General features: G+C 41.4%; 2 protein-coding genes across 4 annotated transcripts in view; one reads left to right on the forward strand and one right to left on the reverse strand.

Moving 5' to 3' along the window:
• PEX3 (peroxisomal biogenesis factor 3) overlaps positions 1-9,119 on the reverse strand; it is a 33,882-nt gene extending 24,763 nt beyond the window's left edge. The window contains exons 1-2 of one of the 3 annotated variants that reach the window (XM_070602779.1): positions 8,840-9,119; positions 1,310-1,441 (exon numbers count right to left, since the gene is read on the reverse strand). In XM_070602779.1, coding sequence (XP_070458880.1) covers positions 1,310-1,441; positions 8,840-8,912 — 205 coding nt within the window. In that variant the 5' untranslated portion in view covers positions 8,913-9,119. Of the gene's footprint in view, positions 1-1,309; positions 1,442-2,880; positions 3,000-8,839 lie in introns of those variants that run through there. The other 2 variants (XM_070602781.1, XM_070602780.1) reach the window with 2 other exon arrangements.
• Positions 9,120-9,215: 96 nt separating this feature from the next.
• The window catches only part of ADAT2 (adenosine deaminase tRNA specific 2), a 31,365-nt gene continuing 19,051 nt past the window's right edge, over positions 9,216-21,529 (forward strand). Inside the window, exon 1 of the mRNA XM_008531535.2 lies at positions 9,216-9,349. Within this exon, the coding sequence (XP_008529757.1) occupies positions 9,251-9,349 (99 nt within the window). The 5' untranslated portion in view covers positions 9,216-9,250. The remainder of the gene's footprint in view (positions 9,350-21,529) is intronic.

Genomic DNA, 21,529 nt, shown 5'->3' on the forward strand with positions numbered 1-21,529 from the left:
TTATATGCATTACCTCATCACATTGTCACAAAACATTTATGAAGTGGGGTGATGACGACCATTTTACAGAAGAGAGAATGAGGTTCAGGTTTGCCCAGACACACAGATGTCCCCGGCAACACGCGGACCTGACCCAGATCTGCCTCGCCCTCAAGCCTGGGCTGTTACTCACGGGGCCTGATCCGAGCTGTCGCTACATACAGTCCTTACGATCACTATTTGCTTTACAGAATGAAGTGTTATTATTTCAAGCATTAAAAATCATACTCCAGCTGTAACTTTGGATGTGTCTCTTAACCTTAATCTCAGCCTTTTTACCTGTCAAATGAGAATGAAGTAAAAATAGTCACTTCAACTCTGAAAAAAATTTTACTTTCAAAATTGAAGAGAACCTACCTGTATAAATTAATTGTTCTTGAAAGAAATGTTAGAGAAAGGATTAAGCTTTTTTAAACAACAAAAAAGAAAAACAGGTTTGACATGGATTTGAGAACTAATTCTCAAGGAGTTATGTCAATTATACTATAACACCTTGTCCTCTTCAAATATGGGCAGTTGATTCTGCTCTGGCAGCCTCCCAGTAGGTTTACCATTAATTAACGTTGACTGAGCGTACTCTGGTGCTGGACTTAGGGGCCTCTAGCAGTCGATTGTAACTTAAACCAACTCATGACTCTGCACCATGACACAGGAGGCCGCATGGGATCAGCCTACTCCCACAGCCGTACTTCCAAGCACTCTCCCACTGCTCATTCTGCCCCAGTTACACGGCCTTGCTGCTGTTTCTCAAACGTGCCAGGCTTGTTCTCAGCACGGGCATCGTGCTTGGATCCCTCCATGGTGTCGTTGGGTTTCTCCTCCAGTGCTCCCTCCTCAAAGAGGCCTGACTCTCAGACTGCCCTGTCTTAGCCCCACTCTCACACAGCTTTATTCTCATAATTTATAGGAACCATCACTGTCTGTAGTTATTTATTTGTTGTTTATCATCTTTTTCTCTCATTAACATATAAACTCTGAATGTCAGAGATTTTTCTTTTTATTGTTTACTCTCTGCTTCCCCAGTGCTGGGTACCCCAGCATTTACCTAATGAATAAATAAAATGAATGAACAGGCATTTATATTGTATATTGCTTTATAGTGATTTTTAAAATCCACACTAAATGATGTATTTCAGTTAAATCATGTAAATACTTGCTGGATTTATGATTCTTCCTTTGTCTTTTCCTCTAACTTTGGCCCTGAGGTGTGTAAATTAATGCAAATCATCAAGTAACTTTATACAGGTATAAATATTTCTCTTTGCCTTACCTGTCATATTGCAAGTCCTCTGGTTACTTTCAAAATGATATTGTCGTCGTGCTTGGGCAATGTATTCTGCAGCCTCCCTTTCTTGCATTTCTCTGATTTTCTTCTGCCCATATTTCCCCAGGATATATACTCCTAAAATTAATTTTTAAAACAAGCTATTGTATTAATCCAGTTAGAGTATTAAAAATTCTAAACGTTATTTTTAACCTACTTTATCCAAATAGAAGGTTTATATTAGTGACAAGCTAAAAATTACAACTTTTAAAAACCTAAATTAAAGAACTGTGACCTAAAGAGACAGAAAAAGAGATGGGCATTTTAACAGCCAAGGACAGATGGGCACACAAGGACCAGATCTGAGGGGACAGAAAGGGACTGAGTCTACAAAGCCTGCCCGTGCCCCTCCCAGCGAACTGGAGAGGCTCTCAAGGTGCAGCATCGCGGAACATTTAAACAAATTACGTTTTATCCAGACAATGGAATTTTATGTAGCTATTAAAAACTACACTGCTAAATAGTTAATGAGTCAAGGAAATATCCATGTTAGATTGTTAGATGATAAAATAAGATCCTGGAAGTTTTGCTTTTTAATGTAAGTAGATACACAGAAAAACAGAAGGGTTTTAACTTCTAACATATAATAAACAATGATTATTATTGAATAGTGGGATAGCAGGTGATTTTTTTCTTCTGTTTGCTTCTCTATATTTTCCATATATTCTTCAAACAACATATATTACTTCTTAAAAATACAAGATAAAAATTTGAATAGGAAGAATAAAAGAAAGATAGGTAGTCAGGTAGACATCCGAAACCAGTAACTTCAGTGAAAAAGGAAGGGAGAAGAGGCTACAAAAATTTGTAAATGCTAACACTGCAGTATAAAAATATAGGTGGGATCAGATGGCCCGTGATTCACTTTGACACATTTCAGCATAGATACTATGATATACCTGTGCACGTTTTGGTCTATACCCTAGGGGTAGTCAGTTGTCCATCTGGGAATGTGAACACTTCCGAGTTAAAAGTCAGTTAGCATTTGATCAAAAGCCATACTCCAAGGTTTAAGCACTTCAGCTAACTTTTATCTAGCATAATGAATATGAGAAATGGATTTTCATTAGCAGTGTTTAAGATACTGGATTAGCTAAAACATTTTAGTACTATTCATTTGAATAAGAATATATGTTAGCAAGTCCTTCACTCTTAGGAACAGCTTAGCTCTGAATCTTCCCTCAGCTGCTAGTTCAGAGGATTCTTAAGTCAAAGGAGTTAACCAAAAGGCCAGCAGAATCCTACAGGTAGAACACTGTTGCATTTGCTTCAGGTAAATCTTTCAAGCACAGTTCTGTTGTAGCACCAAAAAAGGACACTGGCACTTCAACCGGTTTACTGAACCAGTTATGTGGTTCAACAGGTTTACTGAACCAGTTATGTGGGTCAACTGGTTTACTGAACCAGTTATGATACTGTTCCTCTAGGCTTGCTAACAAATGTTCTCATGGGTGCCAGAATTTGTTTCATTATAACCTGGCAACAAGGTTGTAGGGGAGTAACTAAGCCTCACCTACCTCCAACTGTCTGTGTCCTCCAGTATCTACCGAAAAGAACCTAAGAGCTGTGCATGACCTAAATAATTGGATTTGGTCTGTCTGTCACAGGTTGGGGAGGAGGCAGCCCTCTAGGAACTGCAAAGCAAACACATATTCTGAATTATTTCACTAATATAAGCATTGTATGGTAACAAGTTATACATTCTTAAAAATAACAGTTTAGTAAAAGGGTATGTGCTACAAATAAGTAGGCAGAAGAATGATTGCTGTTATGTTTGTATGCAAATAAGTGTATTATAATCATGCCTACAGAACAAAAGTTCACATAAGTGGCTTCCTGTAATGCATCCTCAATAAATTGGTGACAGTGTCAAAAAACCAACAAAACGAAGAAACTGGCTTAGGTTTTACAAAGCAGCCCTTCGACAGGCAACTCTCATACAGCAACTACTTCTCAATGAATTGCCTGAATTTAACTTGCACAACAGATTGCTAAGTTACGTACAAAATGATTATGTATAAATGAACACTTTTTCTCAAATAATAATAACAACGCAAAATGAAATGTAATGATGCTCTTTGTATAGCTAAGAATTTCCTGGAATAGTAAATTTGACTGGTATATGTGTTTTCCTGGGGAGAAGGTCCATTGCTTTCATTAGATTCTCAACAGTGTTTGATAAAAATATTTTAGGCTACTATATTTGTTTGATAAATGTAGTATATTCTACCTAAAGGTAAAAGAAGAAAATGAATTGTGATGGCTTGAATTGTGTCGCCCCCAAAATTCATATGTTGAAGTCCCAGTACTTCAGAATGTGACTTTATTTGGATGTAGGGTCTTTACAGATGTAATCAGGTTAAAAGGAGGTCATCAGGGTAGGCCCTAATCCATCGTGACTGGTGTTCTTATAAGAAGAGGAAACCTGGACACAGACAGGTGTAGAGGGAAGATGACATAAAGGCACAGGGAGGAGATGGCCATCTATAAGCCAAGGAGAGGGACCTGGAACAGATTCTTCCCTTTCCGCCCTCAGGAGAACAAATCCCGCCAACACACTGACCTTGGACTTCCAGCCTCTAGAACTGAGAGACAATAAATTTCTGTTGTTTAAGTCACTCAGTTTGTACTACTTTGTTATGGCAGCCCTAGCAAACTGATACATGGACTTAGGCTACAATCCCACAATCCACTATTTTTCTTGAGTTAGCACTGCAGTAAGTCCCTACACAAGGTCCAATTTACCCAGGCTCTCAGTCCCCAAATTCATAAATTCTGATTTTTTCAGATTTGTCTCTCTAGGAAAGTGAGAATGAAGGCAGAGAATTCATTCGCTGAAATACAGAGCTCAGGATCATCTATACACCTGACTGGCTGCCTGAATTCTGGCCTGGCTGACAGCAGATATAGACGGCTGTGGAACCACCTAAGTAAGTAACTTCAAGCAAGTCCTGTCTTCTCTTTTGGTCTAAATTTCCCCATTCATAAAATTTCATTATGGGATTATTTGGGATTTATATGATTATGTTGATGTGATTATGATTAATTACAAAAGCTGTGAAGTTTCTTCTGTAGCTATGACTTGATTTATGAATAATGAAAACATTCACTAAATACTTCAAAAAATAAACGTAAAATGTTTTGAGGTTTCCTTTCAGAACATTGCCGGGTAAAGCAAAACATCTTCAGTTTTTCCACGTAATAAATTTGGGTTTTTAAAACCATCTCTTAATCTTCTCTTCCTGGATGAAAATCTCTGCAATACAAGTATTTTACTAGATTAACAATTTCAATAAGAGTTTGAAAATAATCTATTAACATCACTCCCAAACCAAGAGACCACCAAATCCTGCTATTCTGATTCTACTTCGGAAATATTTTCTAAATTTTGCCACTGTACTCCGGCTCCTTTACCATTGTCTTCACTCAGACCCTGAATATGACCGCCCTTGAACTGGTTTAACAGCTTCCTAACTTTCCTCTTTTGTTTCTGGTCTCACGCCTTTCCAATCCATCTTTAATGTGCAAAGTGATTTTCTGAAACTTAAATCTGACATTCCTGCGTTCAGAATTCTTCAACACCCTGCCACCATTTCTTAATGTGCATTCCCTGTTCCACTTACATCAGAATTACTTGGGGATACTTGTCAAAAATGTAGCCTTTAAGGAAGTTCCTTGAAAACATCCCCAAATGTCTTGTTTTGTATGATGCTGTATCCCTAATACATGATATTGATACAAACGGGAGCTCAAGAAATATTTGCTTAATGAATGGATGACCGAATGACCTGCACTCTGGACCTAAAGAATCAGAATCTAGGAAAAAGGATTCTCCATTTTTACTAAGCCCCTTAAGTGACTGTTATCCGAACTAAAGTCTGGGAAGCACTGATACAAATTCTGAAGAATGGCACAGTGAGGAAGGCCCTTCACTATTTGCATGCAGCTAGTCCCCCAAATTCATCTTTTGCCTCTCCCCGTTTCTCCTGTGCTTAGCCAGTGAGACATGCTTTGATGCATCAAAAGCAATGTCTCTGAGTCTGGGACGTCCCTTTAGCATTTCAAACAACATATAATACTTCTTAAAAATATAAATATGTGCCCCCTTCTCCTTTGCTAGCTGTACAACTTAACCCCAGCGGACTCTCGAGTGAAGCTTGCCAGACACCTTCAGGTTTCTCTCTTCAATGCCACCACAGCACCCCACTCTGTTATGGCACTAGAACACTAGCATTGTCCTCCGCCTGTTTATTTCCATTTCTGCTCTCCGGACGGCACCGTGAGTTCCTCAACGTCAAGAACTGGGTCTTATTTCTTTGTACTCCCAGTAGGCACTGACTCTCATGCAAATGCTTGTTGAATGAAAGAGTGAATGAATGACTAAATGAAAAACTAGAAAAAACAAAAATCACAGGGATTAAGATATAAATTATAAATCAGTGCTCTGGGATTCTGAGATATCAGTAAGGCAATAAATATGAATCTGGTTGTTCTCCGTTCTGCAACACTTTCTCTAGTGTAGTGGTTTTCAAAGTGTGGCTTGGTATTCCTGGAGGCATTTACTACTCTTTCAGGGGATCGGTGAGTCTAAACTATTTTCATAATAACACTACAGTGATCCCAGCCTTTTCCATTTTCATTCTCCCACGACTGTACAGTGCAGTATTCTAGCACTCACGGATTCTACACGACATGTGGCATCGTGACCGACTGAAAGCATCCAGAGACATGAGAATCTAGCTTGCTTCAATTAAGCCAGACAGCAAAGAGATTTGCAAAAATGTAAAACAATGCTACTCTTCTCACAACTTTTTTTGGGAAAATACGTATGTTAATATGTAATGGGTTTACTACTGTTAGTTTTAAATTAATATTTTAAAAATTTCTTGGTTTTAATTTCTAATATGGCAACTACTGACACGAATTTTAAAAAGCTCTTTCGAGTCCTTAATTTTTAAAAGTATAAAGTAAACCTCAGGCCAAAAGGTTTGAGAACCACCGCTCTAGTTTTTTCATAAACTGGTCAAATTGTGCAAACTGGTCTAAAGGAGTTGCTTATTCAAAATGCAGGAAATTCCTATTTAAGAAGGCCTGCAACTCAAAGCTTTTACTTAGGTCTCCCCACCACCGAATGGCCTAACTTCTCGGAGGAGGCATGTTGATATCTTACCTTGCTCTCAAGCCTGTCAAAATGTGCCTCTTCCATTTAGTCCTTTCCTGACGTTCTACGACTGCACACGCTATCCGCCAGTTTGATTTGGATAGCATTTTTCCACTCTCTTATTGTTTTGCATTTTAATTATTTGTATACTTGTTGCTATGGTCTGAAAGTTTGTGTCCCCTCAAAATTCATCTGTTGAAATCCTAATGCCCGATGGGATGGTATTAGGAAGTGGGGTCTTTGGGGGGACGATTAGATTACGCAGGTGGAGCCCTCATGAATGCGATTAGTGTTCTTATAAAAGGGACTTCACAGAGCTCCCTAGCCCCTTCTGCCACCTCAGGATAGAAGTTTGCCACGTCAAGAAGTTTGCAACCCGGAAGTGGGTCCTCACCTAACCATGCTGGCACCCTAATCTTGGACTTCCACTCTCCAAAACTATGAGAAATAACTTCCCATCATTTACAAGCCACCCAGTCTGTGGTACTTTGTTATAGCAGCCTGAATGGACAAAACACTTGTTTCTCATCCCTATCGGACCGTGAAGTTCTTGAAGGCAGAGCGGTGAAGTGTGGAAAGAGAACGTGCGTTGGCATCTAATACACCTAGGTCTGAATTCTAGCTTCCTTGTTACTAGCTCTGAGACTCTGGGCAAGTTTCCTAAATTCTTAGGGCTCTAGTTCCCACATTTTTGAGTGAGGATAACAGTAACTACCCTAGTTGCCATCTCCACTGAATAGAAAATCTTAGCACAGTGCCCACTGGGCACCCTATAAATGGCAGCTGTTACTGTTAAAAATCTCTGTAAATCCTGTAGTTCCAATCACATTGCCTTCAACACTACAGGCATGGCGACAAACGCTTCCTCCATTAGATTAACTGAATTGTTAACATGTTAGGCCTTCCCCTGAAGCAGGAAGAATAGGAAGCTCAAACAAATGCCAACTGCAGTCCTCTACTCTTTCCTTTTTAGACTGACCTCCTTTTTTGTTCTAAAACACTAGGATTATTTTCTTTTTCTGTCCCTCTGAACTTTTTTCTTTCTTATTCCTCTTAATTTGTAACTATGAAGCTCTTGATAGCTTTTTGAAAAAAGTCTATAACTATCTCTTAAGTATTATACTCTTTCACTTCCCCTATGATTATGCGTAATCTACCATTAGGTTGTTCTGTAAGTCTGAAGGGGTATGCTACTCTTTCTGAGATTCCTAAAGAGAGATTATTTTCCTTCATGGAGTAGTGGCAAAAATATTTTACTTATACTTCTTCCATCACACACATATCTTTAGGTTCTACAAATAAAATAGACTCGGTAGTCTTACCATAATTTAAAATATATATTAAATATCAGCAATTGAGGATATTGGAAAATACATTTTATCTATAAAGGATTTCTCAAAGAATGTGATAAAAATTTACATTTGCTCACTATCGACTTGTGACAGTCCTCGGAGACAAGGAAAAGATTTTCTTCGCCTCATCAACAAGAATCCTGTTTCAGACTTTCAAGAACAACAGATCAAATCCCTGATGCTAAGAGTATTGCTAATTTCAAGTTGTTTAGGGGCGAAAGAATATAATCTAACGGTAAGAGAAAAGCAACCAAATTCTTTGGGAAACTTCTGTTCTTGTTTTTTAAGTATTTCTGCAACCAAAGCACGTAGTGATAAGCTCTCTCAAAAAAACTCAAATTCTAAAAATTCCGTCTTAACATTCCTACATTTCCTTCTCCTCTCTCTCTCAAGGCTTTCTCTCCTCTCCTTCAAATCCCTGCATATTGTGACATGACTGGCACAGGAGGAAAAGGCTCCCAAGATGGTTATCTCGTCTGTTTCTAAACCTCCTCTCGGCGTGTGCAACCCAGATAAGACACACGGGCGGGCGCGGTCCCGATCCCGACGATGCGGAGGGCGCCGGCACAGCATCCCGCAAGCGCTTTCTCCCTGCGTGATTTCCAGCTGAGCTTGCACGCTGAACGAGCAGAAGCAGCGCTCGGAGACCGATCTGGGTTCTCCCAGCCCTTCAGCACACCCGCGCTGTGTTCACGACTCCCGACGGACTGCACGCCCCGCGGCGGCTGCGAGCGGGCGGCACGAGCAGCACCGGGCCGCCCCGACGCGAGGCTCGGAGCCCGGGGGGACGCGCCGGGGCCGGGGGGGCGGGGGGGGGGGGGCGAGAGCCCGGCAGCCCGGTAGGGGCGACGGGCGCAGGCCCGGGGTCGCAGCGCGCTCCCGCCGACGGTCGAACGCCCCCCCACGACTCCGGACGCCGGTCTCCGGTCGGAAAGCAGCCCCGCCACGGACGCCGCCACCCACCTCCGAGGACCGCGCCGAGGAAGATGCATTTCTTCTTGTGACGTTTCAGAAAATTCCACGTAGACCGCAGCATCCTCGAGCCCGGGGCGGGGGTGGAGGGGCCGCCGGCGCGGGGCGTCCCCGGGAAGCCGCTTCCGCCTCCCCTGGCCCGCGACCCCGTCCGAGAGCCGTCGTCCCGCTCGGCGCGCGCCGGAGGCCACCAACGCGACTCTCCGCAGAGCCTGTCACCGCGCGCGAGGAGCGTGGCCTGGGCGGGCCGGACGCCTCCAGCCGCCGCACCGCTCTCTGGGCCGGCGCCCGGGTCCGTCCGCAATTCGCTCCCCGGCGCCGCGCCGTCCGGCTCCCCCGGAAACTGGGCCCGCAGCCTCGGCGTTCCGTGCCAGCGTCCCGCCGCCGGGGCCCCGGGGCGCCATGGAGGCGGCGGCCGAGGAGTCCACGCCGGTCGGCCGCGGCGCGGGCTCCGTGTCGGCGGAGGAGACCGAGAAGTGGATGGAGGAGGCCATGCAGATGGTGAGGAGCGGGAGGCGGGGGCCGCGGTGGGAGCCTTCTGTGGCCTCGGCCCGGTGTGCCCTGGGCGGCGGCCTGCGGCTCCACGTCGGCGCCTGGCGCCCTGTGCGGGGGCGCCGTCAGTCCGTCCGTCCTGCTGTCCACGTCCTTTTACCCCTTCCTTCGCTGCCGTCAGGACTGCTGGTTGAGGGGGCTCTAATCAGATTTGTGCACGATCCGTGCTTTCCCCATGCTTCTATGTGCTGTAATAGTGTGTTTGGCGTGTGTATGTGTGTAAATCCGTCTACACACTCACGTAAATACGTAGATGAAATGCCCTTCGGTTTTCCGTTTCTCTAAAGCTGCTGTCAAAGAAATCGTCTTCATACATGTTTTTTCGTTTTGTGTTTATGATGAGGAAGATTGGCCCTGAGATAACATGTGCTGCCACTCTTCCTCTTTTTTTTTTTTTTTTCTCCCCAAAGCCCCAGGACATAGTTGTGCATCCTATTTATAGGTCGTTCTAGTTCTTCTATGTGGGATGCTGCCTCAGCGTGGCTGGATGAGGGTGCCTAGGTCCGCGCCCAGGATCCGAACCCTTGAACCCCAGGTTGCTGAAGTGGAAGTTAACCACTAGGCCATGGGCCGGCCCCTTCATACGTGTTTTTGATTATATTCTTCCTATCCTTGGTGGCCTCTGGTCTCATAGTTAATTATTTCCATAATTATGCCTTCATTCACTCCACAAACGTTTATTGAGTACGCTGTGCCTGGCATTGGGGATCCAGCACGGAAACTGATTTTGGGATTCTCTATTCTCTTCTCATATTGTTTCTCCTGCATTTATTCACTATTACAGCCCAATATTTTTCTCTAAGCCGTGATGCATTACAGCATCTATCCAGTTGTTTCTGTTACTTGCATAATGCTCTTTTAAACTTGTTTCTCATACTTTTTTGAAAGTGACTCATAGTAAAAACATCTGTTTTATATTTCAACTCAGTAAACACACACATAGCTATAATTGAGACAAGTTTCACACAATAGAACTTACTTAACCTTCCTACGTACAGTTTTCCTGGTGTTTCTTTTTTATTGCATTTTGAAAAAAAATGCTAGTCATGACCCACTAAGTTGATTTCATGATCCATTCTTTAAGCCCGCTTCGAAATTTATTTCTTCCGTTAGACTTATGATACATACCCTTCTTTCTGATACTTAAAAAAAAAGTCCATATATGCATTAAAAAATTGATTGAGAATTTGTGACATGATTTGTTTGTCCTTTTATATTACTAAATTCTCCAAGTTGAAGACAGAGTTTTCATGTGATATCAAAGTCTCACTCTCCCTCCCTGAAATTGTTTCAATAATTTCATCTGTTAGGCAGCTTCTTAGCAAATAGGGAGGATGATAAAATAATAAAGGCTCACGAAAGCCAAAATATCCTAGAGTGAGCTGCGTCTGTATCCTGTGGGTGAGAGGTCGGAGGGCAGTTGATGTCTGAAAGCTGCGGAGTCAGAATCTATGATCTCTTCGGTTTGTTTTCATTTGCTTCAGGAGCTCTCCTTGAAGTATTTATCTACAGAGCTTGCTTAGGTGAAATTTTTCAAGGTGCTACCTAGAAGACTCAGTGGTTTCAAAAACAGCTACGTTTAGTCACTGAGTTTTTCCACCTTGTCAATCAGAACTGTGTTTTCTTTCCATCCTTTTATACTTTGGGTATTTATTTCCGTTAAGCATCTTTTGGTCTTAATGTCTTAGAATATTTTGTATACCTGCCTCTGCACTATTCTCCAGACTTCTGGGCTAAATGCTTAAGTCCTTTTACTACCTTTTGGTGTGATCTTGGGCAAGTCGCTTTATCCCTCTAGGGTTTTACTTTCTTCTCTATAAAATGAGCTGGTTGAACTCCACACAGTTTCTTTTTTTTTTTTAAAGATTGGCACCTGGGCTAATAACTGTTGCCAATCTTTTTTTTTTTTCTGCTTTATCTCCCCAAATCCCCCCTGTACACAGTTGTATATCTTAGTTGCCGGTCCTTCTAGTTGTAGGCAGACAGTTTCTAAGATCTCTCTGGCCTTGACATTTTAGTCTCTTCATTGGGTTATAAACACTGAGGGGTGTGATTACATAGTTTACCTCCTGCTACATGGGGTGAAGGAGGCCCTTACTTAGCAATGATTTTTTTTGGTTTCAGCCTGTACATACATGTTTCTTTCAGGCCTTAAACATAGGGAAAAAAGCTCTTGTCATAAATCTTGTGCTTTGTTCAACCATCCTCTCCACACGAAAGAAACTTCAAATCCTAAATTATTCTGAAGAATTGTTAAAGTAGTTGAAAGTGTATTGTATATTTCTGAGAAGAGTTTAAGATTGGACCAGAAGCGTAGCTAGTGGCAGATCTGGAAGCAGCGAGTTGGTCTCTGGTTAACATCTACTGAGGAATTTGAAAGTGAAACGTCCACTATGTGTGTGATAGGGAAGACACTAGCATCCTCACAGCATTAACACACTAAACACTAGACATATTTATATGGCATTACGAATAACCAGAGTGTCTGGCTCTGATGGGACCAGACAGGTGAACACAGCCAAGTCATGTAATTTCTGGGCTTTACCTTCTTCACGTTGAGATAAAGGGGTTGCACTGGAAAATTTCTATCCTAGTCTACGATTTAATATGGAAACATAAGCCTGGGTTATAAAACAAAGGAAAACAGTTTTTGAGAAATGTTAAAATCTGTTTTTTTAAAATGTCATCTAAAGTTAGTGAAGCTGCAAAGATCAATCCAGCCCTCCCTGTCTAATAAGTACAGCTTTCATTGGAAGGCAAGGTATCATAATATAATTAACAGCCACAGAAAATGTGCATTTCATTTGACCCAGTAATATGGTTCTGTGGCATTTATCTTAAGGAAGCAGTTTAGAAAGATAAAATCATTGTCATTTCAGAGTTATATGTAACAGTGAAAAACCAGGAAGCATTTCAAACTTCTGATAACGGGAAATGGTTAATTAAATTGGGGTGTATTACTGTGTGGAATAATGTGCTGTTATTAAAATGGTTATGGATAGTAGGTACAAACAATGTTAACTGTCACAACTACGTATGATACTAAATATTAAACAAGCAGGATATAAATTATTTTCTACTATACATACAAGTTGAGGGGTTAGACAGGCCTATGTTCAAACTCCAGAATGGCTGCTGACAGGAAGTAACCTTGACAAGTCCTTAACCTTTCAACCTCAGTGTCCTCTTCCATCAAATGGACAGTGTCTTCTTCTGTGATATCTATCTCACAGGATTGTATACATTACAAGAGATAAAGTTTGTAAAGCACCTGACCTGATATGCTCAATAAATAGAAGCTGTTATTTTTATGAAATAAAGGCTAGAGGGGAACACACAAAAATAGTTAACATGGTAAAGTTATGGGTCATTTTAAAGAAATATATCAATATATTTTTATAGTAGAAATGTGAAAATCTCATTGAAGAGATAGAATTAAAATAATAAAGCCAGAAAAGAACTAGTAGTAAATAAATTTTAGTCTTTATTGGGAGAAGGCCTGGAGGACTTGGAACGGAGATGGGGTTTTTTTTGTGTGTGTGTGGAAGATTAGCCCTGAGCTAACTACTGCCAGTCTTCCTCTTTTTTGCTGAGGAAGACTGGCCCTAAGCTAACATCCATGCCCATCTTCCTCTACTTTATATGTGGGACGCCTACCACAGCATGGCTTTTTCCAAGTGGTGCCATGTCCCCACCCAGGATCCAAACTGGTGAACCCCGGGCCACCGAGAAGTGGAACGTGCCCACTTAACCACTGTGTCACCAGGCTGGCCCCTAGATGGACTCTTTAAAGTATACCACCAAAGGTGGAAAACATAAAAGAGAAATTGGTAGGTTTTAACTACATAAACATTGAAAACTTCTACATATTGAAAGCAAGATACAAAGTAACAAAGCAAATGGCAAAGGGGGAAGATACTTGCAATGGGCATGAAAGGACAGGTTTGATAACCTTAATATATAAAGAATCTTTACAAACTAATAAGAAAAGAGGTACACCCTGATGATGAAGTCAGAAGGATATGAACAAGATATTTCTAAAAGAAATACAAATAACTAGCAAATAAGTGAATAAAAGTGCATTTTCACTAGTAATAAATAAAATTCAAATAAAAAAGATTCCATTTTTCACCTGTTAAATTGGCAAAGGTGAAAAAAATTGTAGTGCTTGCTGTTGGTGAGGGTATGTGTGTGGGGAATTGCTAGTTGGTTGCTGAGGTTGGGGCAGCCTTTCTAGAGGGCAGTTCGGCTATGCAGACAGAAAAAAGCCTTAAAACTGAGTTTATCCTTTGATCCAGTAATATGGTGTATATTTTTTCCAAATGAAAATATTTTAAAGTTTTCTTTTTCTGAGTATATAAATAATTCATAGTCATAAATTCAAGCTATAAAAAAGATTTAATAGATTAAGTAATAATTACCTAAAAATCCTACCATCTGAGATAACATTATGAACATTTTGGGAGTATCCTTCCATATATTGCTGTGTCCATGTGTAAACAGACATGAATGCTCTTTTTGAATGTTAGAACCCTGTGGTGGGTTTTTAAAAATGTATTTTTTGACGTATATATCTTCACATTAATGAAATTATATATTCCCTTTTAAATTATGACCTCTTTTTTTTTTCCTTACCCTTAAATATTTTATTTTGGTTTATCTTCCCCTCACTTCCACCCTAAGGTACTTTTATTGCTATGTATAGATTACCAAAAGTGGGTTAAAGGAAGCCTGTGGTTTTTTAAAACCATATAGATATTAGATTGCCTTCTAGAACGGTGCTGCCCGGTATACTAGCCACTAGCACATGTGGCTATTTAAATTTAAATTAAGGTGAAATAGAATTAAGTATCAGTTCCTCAGTCTTGTTAGCCACGTTCGAATATTCAATAACCATGAGTGGCCAGTGGCTACCATATTGGACAGCACACATCAAAGAACACTTCCTTTACTACGAAAAGTTCTGTTGGATAGTGCTGGTCTGAAATGGTCACAGTTCCTTCACCAGTGTATGAGAATGTCCCACTAACTCTGGAATTATCACTCTTTAATATTTGGCAATGTTATAGGTGAGAGGTAACAGCTGTTACTTTTGTTGTGGTTGTTCTTTGATAAAGTTATCAAACTTTAAAGTTATCTGCTTTATTATTGTTTTGTAAAATCACTATTTTTCATGACAGTTTTCTTTTGGAAAGCCAAACGCATAATGAAAGTTACTGTTTTAATCATCACGGGGTGTAATTCTAAGGGTCTAGTTTTGGAAACAAATATAAGAATCAGTAACAGTGTTGCACTCATTGTGTTCCAGACTCAGTGCTATGCACAGTGTTTCCTATGGGCCACAATATGTAAGCCCCGAGGTAGCCCTAGCAGGTGGGTATTATTACTGTCCTCATTTTCAGATGGCGACATGGAGGTTTAGAAAGTTAGAGAGCTGGTCGGGCTGGAGCTGTGATTTGAGCCCGGCCGTCTGTCTTCACCACCGGCTGTGTTTGGTTGCTTTCTGTTCTCAGACCTACACTCTGCTGGATTTCTCCTCCTCTTCAGTTTCATTACTGCGACTGCTATCCTAATTAGACATTTCAATTTTTTTCTTCTGTGTATTGCCTAGACATATTTTTTGCCCAATTTTATTATTAGTTTTATTTTAAAAATCACATTGTAGGAGCTCTTTGTATTTTATAGCTATTTCTAGGAATAATTCATAAGGAAGTGATGGAGATATATAGGGAAGTTCACTTGTTTATAGCAGTGAATTTGAAACAATGTAAATATCAAACAATAGGGGACGAGCTAAGTGAATCCTAGATGTTCATGTCCATGCAGAGGAATGCTGCAGCCTTAAAAAATCATGTGCTGAAAAAATGTTACCTAACATAGGGAAATGTTTATAATGTATTTCTAAATGAAAAAGGCAGACTGCTGAACTATATGTATAGTATAAATCTATTTGATGTTTTTAAAACTACAAATGTGTATATGCAGGCATAGGAAAAAAACCTGAAAAACTTCTGTCACAGAATAACAGCAGTGATCATATTTTGGGGTGTTGGGATTATTAGTGGTTTTTATATTATTATTTTATTTTTTTTAAAGATTGGCACCTGAGCCAACAACTGGGGCCAATCTTTTTTTGTGTGGGTGCTTTTTCTTCCCAAATCCCCCCAGTACATAGTTGTATATTTTAGTTGTGGGTCCTTCTAGTTGTGGCGTGTGGGATGCTGCCTCAGCATGGCCTGATGAGCGGTGCCATGTCTGCACCCAGGATCCGAACGGTGAAACCCTGGGCCGCCGAAGTGGAGCGCGTGAACTCAACCACTTGGCTGCAGGGCCGGCCACGGTTTTTATTTGTTGCTATGTGGATTTCTTACCCCCAAGTTTTCTGCCTTGAACGTCTTACTTTATAATTAGAAGGAAAGAAAGATTGTGTGTATATGTAGAGAGAGAGCGAGAGAGAAAGAGAAGAGAGGGAAAGAGAGAAAAGTTGCAGGTTTTCTAGAATAAATCTATTGTATATTATTGTACATGCATTTTCTATGTGCTTAGCATTAGTATAACATTGTGCTAGGCCTGAGGGAAATTCAGAAAGAACTCAAGCATAGATGCTTATCCATTTCAACAAATGTGAAATGATTGTTTCCCATGTTTTAGGCCTTGTGCTGGGTGCTAGGGCTGCAAAGCTGAGCAAGACAGGCTTGCTAGTGCCTGCATCTAGTGCTTGCCTGCCAGGAGCATACTGTTTCATTGATGGAACTATGCCACGCACAAATGAAAAAGTTAAAGCACGTGTCTGGGGTACAAAATAAGAGACAGATATAAAGTGCTATCAGATAATAGGTAACAAAGTCCTGAGCAAGTCAGTTAAGATAAGTTATAGGATGGTTTCTGAATTTTAAAAGGAAAAGAGCTGTGGGTTGGTGGAAAGGAAGGGAAAGGTTGACAAGGCAGAGGAACTGCCAAGTACAAAGAAATGGAGGACTTTGTCTTAGGTTAAAAGTGGTCCAGCTGTCTGTCTAGGACAGGGCTTCCTAACCTGGGGCCCAGGTTTTAGGGGGAATCTGTAAACTCTGAAACTAGAAAGAAAAATATTATGTGCATGTTCCTTTTTCACGTGACGGAGTCCAGAACTGTCTTCAGATTCTCAGAGGGAATTTTGGCTCCAAAAAGCTTAAGCCCCAGGGACCTGGAAGAAGAATGAAAAGTTCAGCTGATTCAGTTGGCTGGTGGGGAGGATGGGTGGAGGTTGAGAGGCTCTTAGTACCAGGCTGAGGAATTAAAATCGATGGAGGGAAAACAGAGTCCTTAGCAGTAGTAGTTGTAGCGTAGTTTAACCTTTTAGATGTTATTATTTTCTACCTAAGAGTTGTTCTAGCTAAACCGTCTTTTCCCCTAATTTATCTTCTCTTTCCTAGGAAATGTATTGAGACTCATCAAGAGGCTGTCCTAACTGCAGTCCGTCCCGCATCTCACCCTAGTTTATAGCAGTGCTGACTTAGAGAACGAGAGTCTCTTTCATCCTAGAGTTGTCATCATCCGAAACTGGCAGGCTGGACTAGAGCAAAAGGAGGGACATGGAAAGATGAAGTGGGGATCAGTTTTGGGCTGGGAAGAAGAGAGATTTCATTCTTCAGTTTTGAAGGTTGTTAGTTTATTAATTTATGAAAGACCAGGTTGACATTCTAAGTAGTAACTGAGCCTTGCCCTTTCCCCAGAAAGACGAGATAGTCAAAAACCTACCTGCACACATTTCAGACCCATTTTGTCTGAGCTCTTTTGCATTCATAAAGAAATGATAAAGGCCAGCTGGGTGGCCTAGTCGTAAAGTTTGGGGTGCTTTGCTTTGGCAGCCCAGGTTTGGTTCCTAGGTCCAGATGTATACCACTCATCTGTCAGTGGCCATGCTGTGGTGGTGGTTCGCGTACAAAAAGGAACTTTGGCAACATATGTTAGTTAGCTCAGGGCAAATCTTCCTCAGCAACAAAAAAAACAAAAAAAGGAATGTTTATTTCCATTAAAAAAAAACAACAAATGATCAGACTTGACAGAAGAGTTGGTGGGAGCATTGGAAAGTATGAGATGGGATGTTTATTTTCAGCTTAGTTAAATCTCTTCTGAACTTGACAGCAAAGCAAATATGTATATTTTATATATGCCTATATACACATGTACTTTACACACACATTTTTTTGTTGAAAAGTGTTTCACCTAAATTCACTAATGTGGGGTTTTTGAGTTGTTCTCACCACCTCCTCCCTAACTCACCATTCTAATTGCTCACCCACTCATCATCAGTGTGGCTTGCTTGGTCATTCCTTATCAATATGTTATTTGCCCTTTTTAAATACTCCCATCACTTTTTTTTTTTTGAGGAAGCTCAGCCCTGAGCTAACATCTGCCAATCCTCCTGTTTTTGCTGAGGAAGACTGGCCCTGAGCAACATCCGTGCCCATCTTCCTCTACTTTATATGTGGGATGCGTGCCACAGCATGGCTTGACAAGCAGTGCCATGTCTGCACCCAGGATCCGAACTGGCGAACCCAGGCCGCCGAAGCGGAATGTGCGCACTTAACTGCTGCCCACTGGGCCGGCCCCTCCCATCACTCTTATTTTCTTTCTCATTTGGGCAGCCAGCCCTGGGGGTCTAGTGGTTAAGATTCAGTGCTCTCGCCACTGCGGCCTGGGTTCGTTTCCTGGGCGGGGAACCACCCCACCAGCCGTCAGTTGTCATTCTGTGGCGGCTGCGTGTTGCTGGGATGCTGAAAGCTATGCCACCAGGATTTCAAATCCAGCAGGGTCACCCATGGAGGACAGGTTTCAGAGGAGCTTCCAGACTAGACAGACTAGAAAGACGGACCTGACCACCCACTTCCGAGAAAACTGGTCGTGAATTCAGCTCTGCTTTATGCAGGGTCGCTGGGGGTCAGAGGTGACTCCACTGCACTAGCGACAAAATCTAGACGGCAACAAGTTACAGGAAGAAAACGGTGAGAGGGAGGAAATCGGGTCAGAGGAGATATGTTGGCTGGAAGAAACAAGAGAAAATCCAGGGGGCAGAATGAAGGTGCAGGCCGTCACTACAGGCCGGGGGGAGAGAGGCCGCAGCTGCCCCTGCAGCGTGGGCCCGGCCGTCTTCCGGCTCAGCAGTCAGGACCGGGAATGCCACTGGGCAGGGTGGTTCTCCCTCTCCCCTGCCACCTACTCTCTTCCACCTGCTCTTGGAGTCTCTTCTCCATGTTTGGCATGGCCACATAGCCACACAGACGGTCCTGTCACGTGGCCTCCCCACCGTTTATTCTCTTGCAGTCTTTTTAGCCTTAAACTTACCGCAGCTCACTCTCTTGCTAAGTGTTCCCTTTCCTTTTGTCCTTTGAACTTGACCCACTGTGAACCTGAACACTGATAAAGTACCTGATTAGTGGTGACTAGGGTGGAAAATAGAGGCAGAGCAGTGGCAGCATTCCCAGCAACCTGGCACCTGGTAGGCGCCCCACAAATATTTGTTAAACAAATGGGTGAATGGAGCCAGAGGCCTGGGCTCGAGTCCCAGTCTCTCACGTGGGCAGACACCATGCCCTCCCGTGACTCAGTCTCCTCGTCAGCAAAATGGGAGATCACTGAACCTGTCTCTAGTTGTACACTAGACGAATTAGCGCAGAGTGCTTCAAATAGTTCTGGGTCAAAGTAAGGTTTTTAGAATTTATTTAATTATTTTATTGAGGTCATTTTGGCTTATAACATTGTGTAATTTCAGGTGTACATTATTATATATCGGTTTCTGGATAGACTGCATCATGCTCGCCACCAATAGTCTAGTGTTTATCGGTCCCCGTATGTGTGAGCCCTTTACATCTGTCCCCCACCCCCACCCCCGTCCCCTCTGGTCAGCACTGTTATCCTTATCTGTGCTTCTTTATCTTCCACATCTCAGTGAAGTCACACGGCGTTTGTCTTTCTCTGTTTGGCTTATTTCGCTTAACGTAATACCCTCAGGGTCCATCCATGTTGTCACAATGGGACAATTTTGTCTTTTTTTATGACTGATTAGTATTCCATTGTATATATATATGTATGTGTATATATATATATACACACACATATACACACCACATCTCCTTTATCCAGTCATCGGATGATGGACACTTGGGTTGCTTCCATGTCTTGACTGTTGTTAATAATGCTGCGATGAAGATAGGGGTGCATAAGTCTCTTTGAATTGTTGATTTCAAGTTCTTTGGCTAAATACCCATAGTGGGATAGCTGGGTCTTATGGTATTTCTATTTTTAATTTTTTGAGAAATCTCCATACTGTTCACTAATTCCATAGTGGCTGCACCCGTTTGCCTTCTCACCAGCAGTGTATAAGAGTTGCCTTTTCTCCACTTCTCCAAGACTTGTTACTTCTTGTCTTGGTGATTTTAGTCATTCTCACCATGGTGAGATGATATCTTATTGTAGTTTTGATTTACATTTCCCTGATGATTAGTGATGTTGAACATCTTTTCATGTGCCTGTTGGCGATCTGTATATCTTCTTTAGAAAAATATTTGTTCATATCCTCTGTCCATTTTTTGATTGGGTTATTTGTTTTTTTGTTGTTGAGTTGTATCAGTTCTTTATGTATTTTGTAAATTAACCCCTTGTTGGAAATGTGATTTGCAAATATTTTCTCCCAGTTGGTGGTTTGTCTTTTCATTTTGTTCCTTTGCCTTGCAGAAGCTTTTTAGTCTGATGTAGTCCTATTTGTTTATTTCTTTTGTTTCCTTTGCCTGAGTAGACATGATATGCAAAAAGATACTGCTAACCAATGTCAGCGTACTGCCTATATTTTCTTCTAGGACTTTTATGGCTTCAGGTCTTACATTCAAGTCTTTAATCCATTTTGAGTTAATTTTTGTGTATAGTGTAAGATAATGGTCTACTTTCATTCTTTTGCATGTGGCTGTCTGGTTTTCCCAACACCATTTATTGAAGAGACTTTCCTTTCTCCATTATATGTCTTGGCTCCTTTGTCTAAGATTAGCTGTCCTTAAATGTGTGGATTTATTTCGGGGCTTTGAGTTCTCTTCCATTAATCTGTGTGCCTCTTTTTCTGCCAGTACCATGCTGTTTTGATAACTATGGCTTTGTAAAATATTTTGAAGTCAGGGAGTGTGATAACCCCAGTTTTGTGCTTTTTTCTCAGGATTGCCTTAGTGATTTGGGGTCTTTTGTTGTTCCATATAAATTTTAGGATTCTTTGTTCTATTTCCATGAAGAATGTTGTGGGGGCCTGGAATTGTCCACCCCAAGATATGTCTCTTTGGCATGAGGATTATTTGGGGCTGGTTACTGTTAATAAACTGGAACAGGGAAGGAGGTTCTGAGGGTGTAACTTGCTTGCCCTTTGTTAGGAGACATTTACATTGTAAAGGAAATCTCCATCTGTAAGGGTTCCTCCCTCTCTGTACCAGGAAGAAGAAAGAGGATGACCTTATCTCTAGAAACTCTTAATCAATGCCAAAGGCAAGGACTTAAATCTGCATAATAATCTTATTCCTGTGTCTGGTAACCTCCTGTAACTGACTCCCCCCACCCCCAACATCCTCCTTTGTCTTAGCTGGATATGATATTTAAGGTGGGGGCTTCAGCCATTTTGGTGAGTTGCTCAGCTTTCCTGAGCCTCTCCCATGTGTACATGTTACAAAGCTTTGTTTAATTTTCTCCTGCTATTCTGTCTCATGTGAATTTAATTCATTCTCTGGCCAGACGAACCCAGAGAGGGTAGAGAAAATGTCTTCCTCCCCTACAATGTCATTGGGATCCTGATTGGGATTGCATTGAATCTGTAGATTGCTTTACGTAATATGGACATTTTAACTATGTTTATTCTTCCTATCCATGAGCATGGAATATCTTCCCATTTCTTTATGTCGTCTTTGATTTTTTTCAATAATATTTTATGGTTTTCAGTGTTTAGGTCTTTCACCTCCTTCATTAAATTTTTTCCTAGATATTTTATTCTTTTTGTTGCAATTGTAAATGGGATTGTATTCTTGACTTCTCTTTTGGCTAGTTTGTTATTAGTGTATAGAAATGCAGGGCCAGCCCCTGTGGCCTAGTGGTTAAATTCAGTGTGCTCTGCTTCCATGG

The sequence above is a fragment of the Equus przewalskii genome, chromosome 32 (genome assembly GCF_037783145.1).
Source record: "Equus przewalskii isolate Varuska chromosome 32, EquPr2, whole genome shotgun sequence".
Lineage (NCBI taxonomy): Eukaryota > Metazoa > Chordata > Mammalia > Perissodactyla > Equidae > Equus > Equus przewalskii.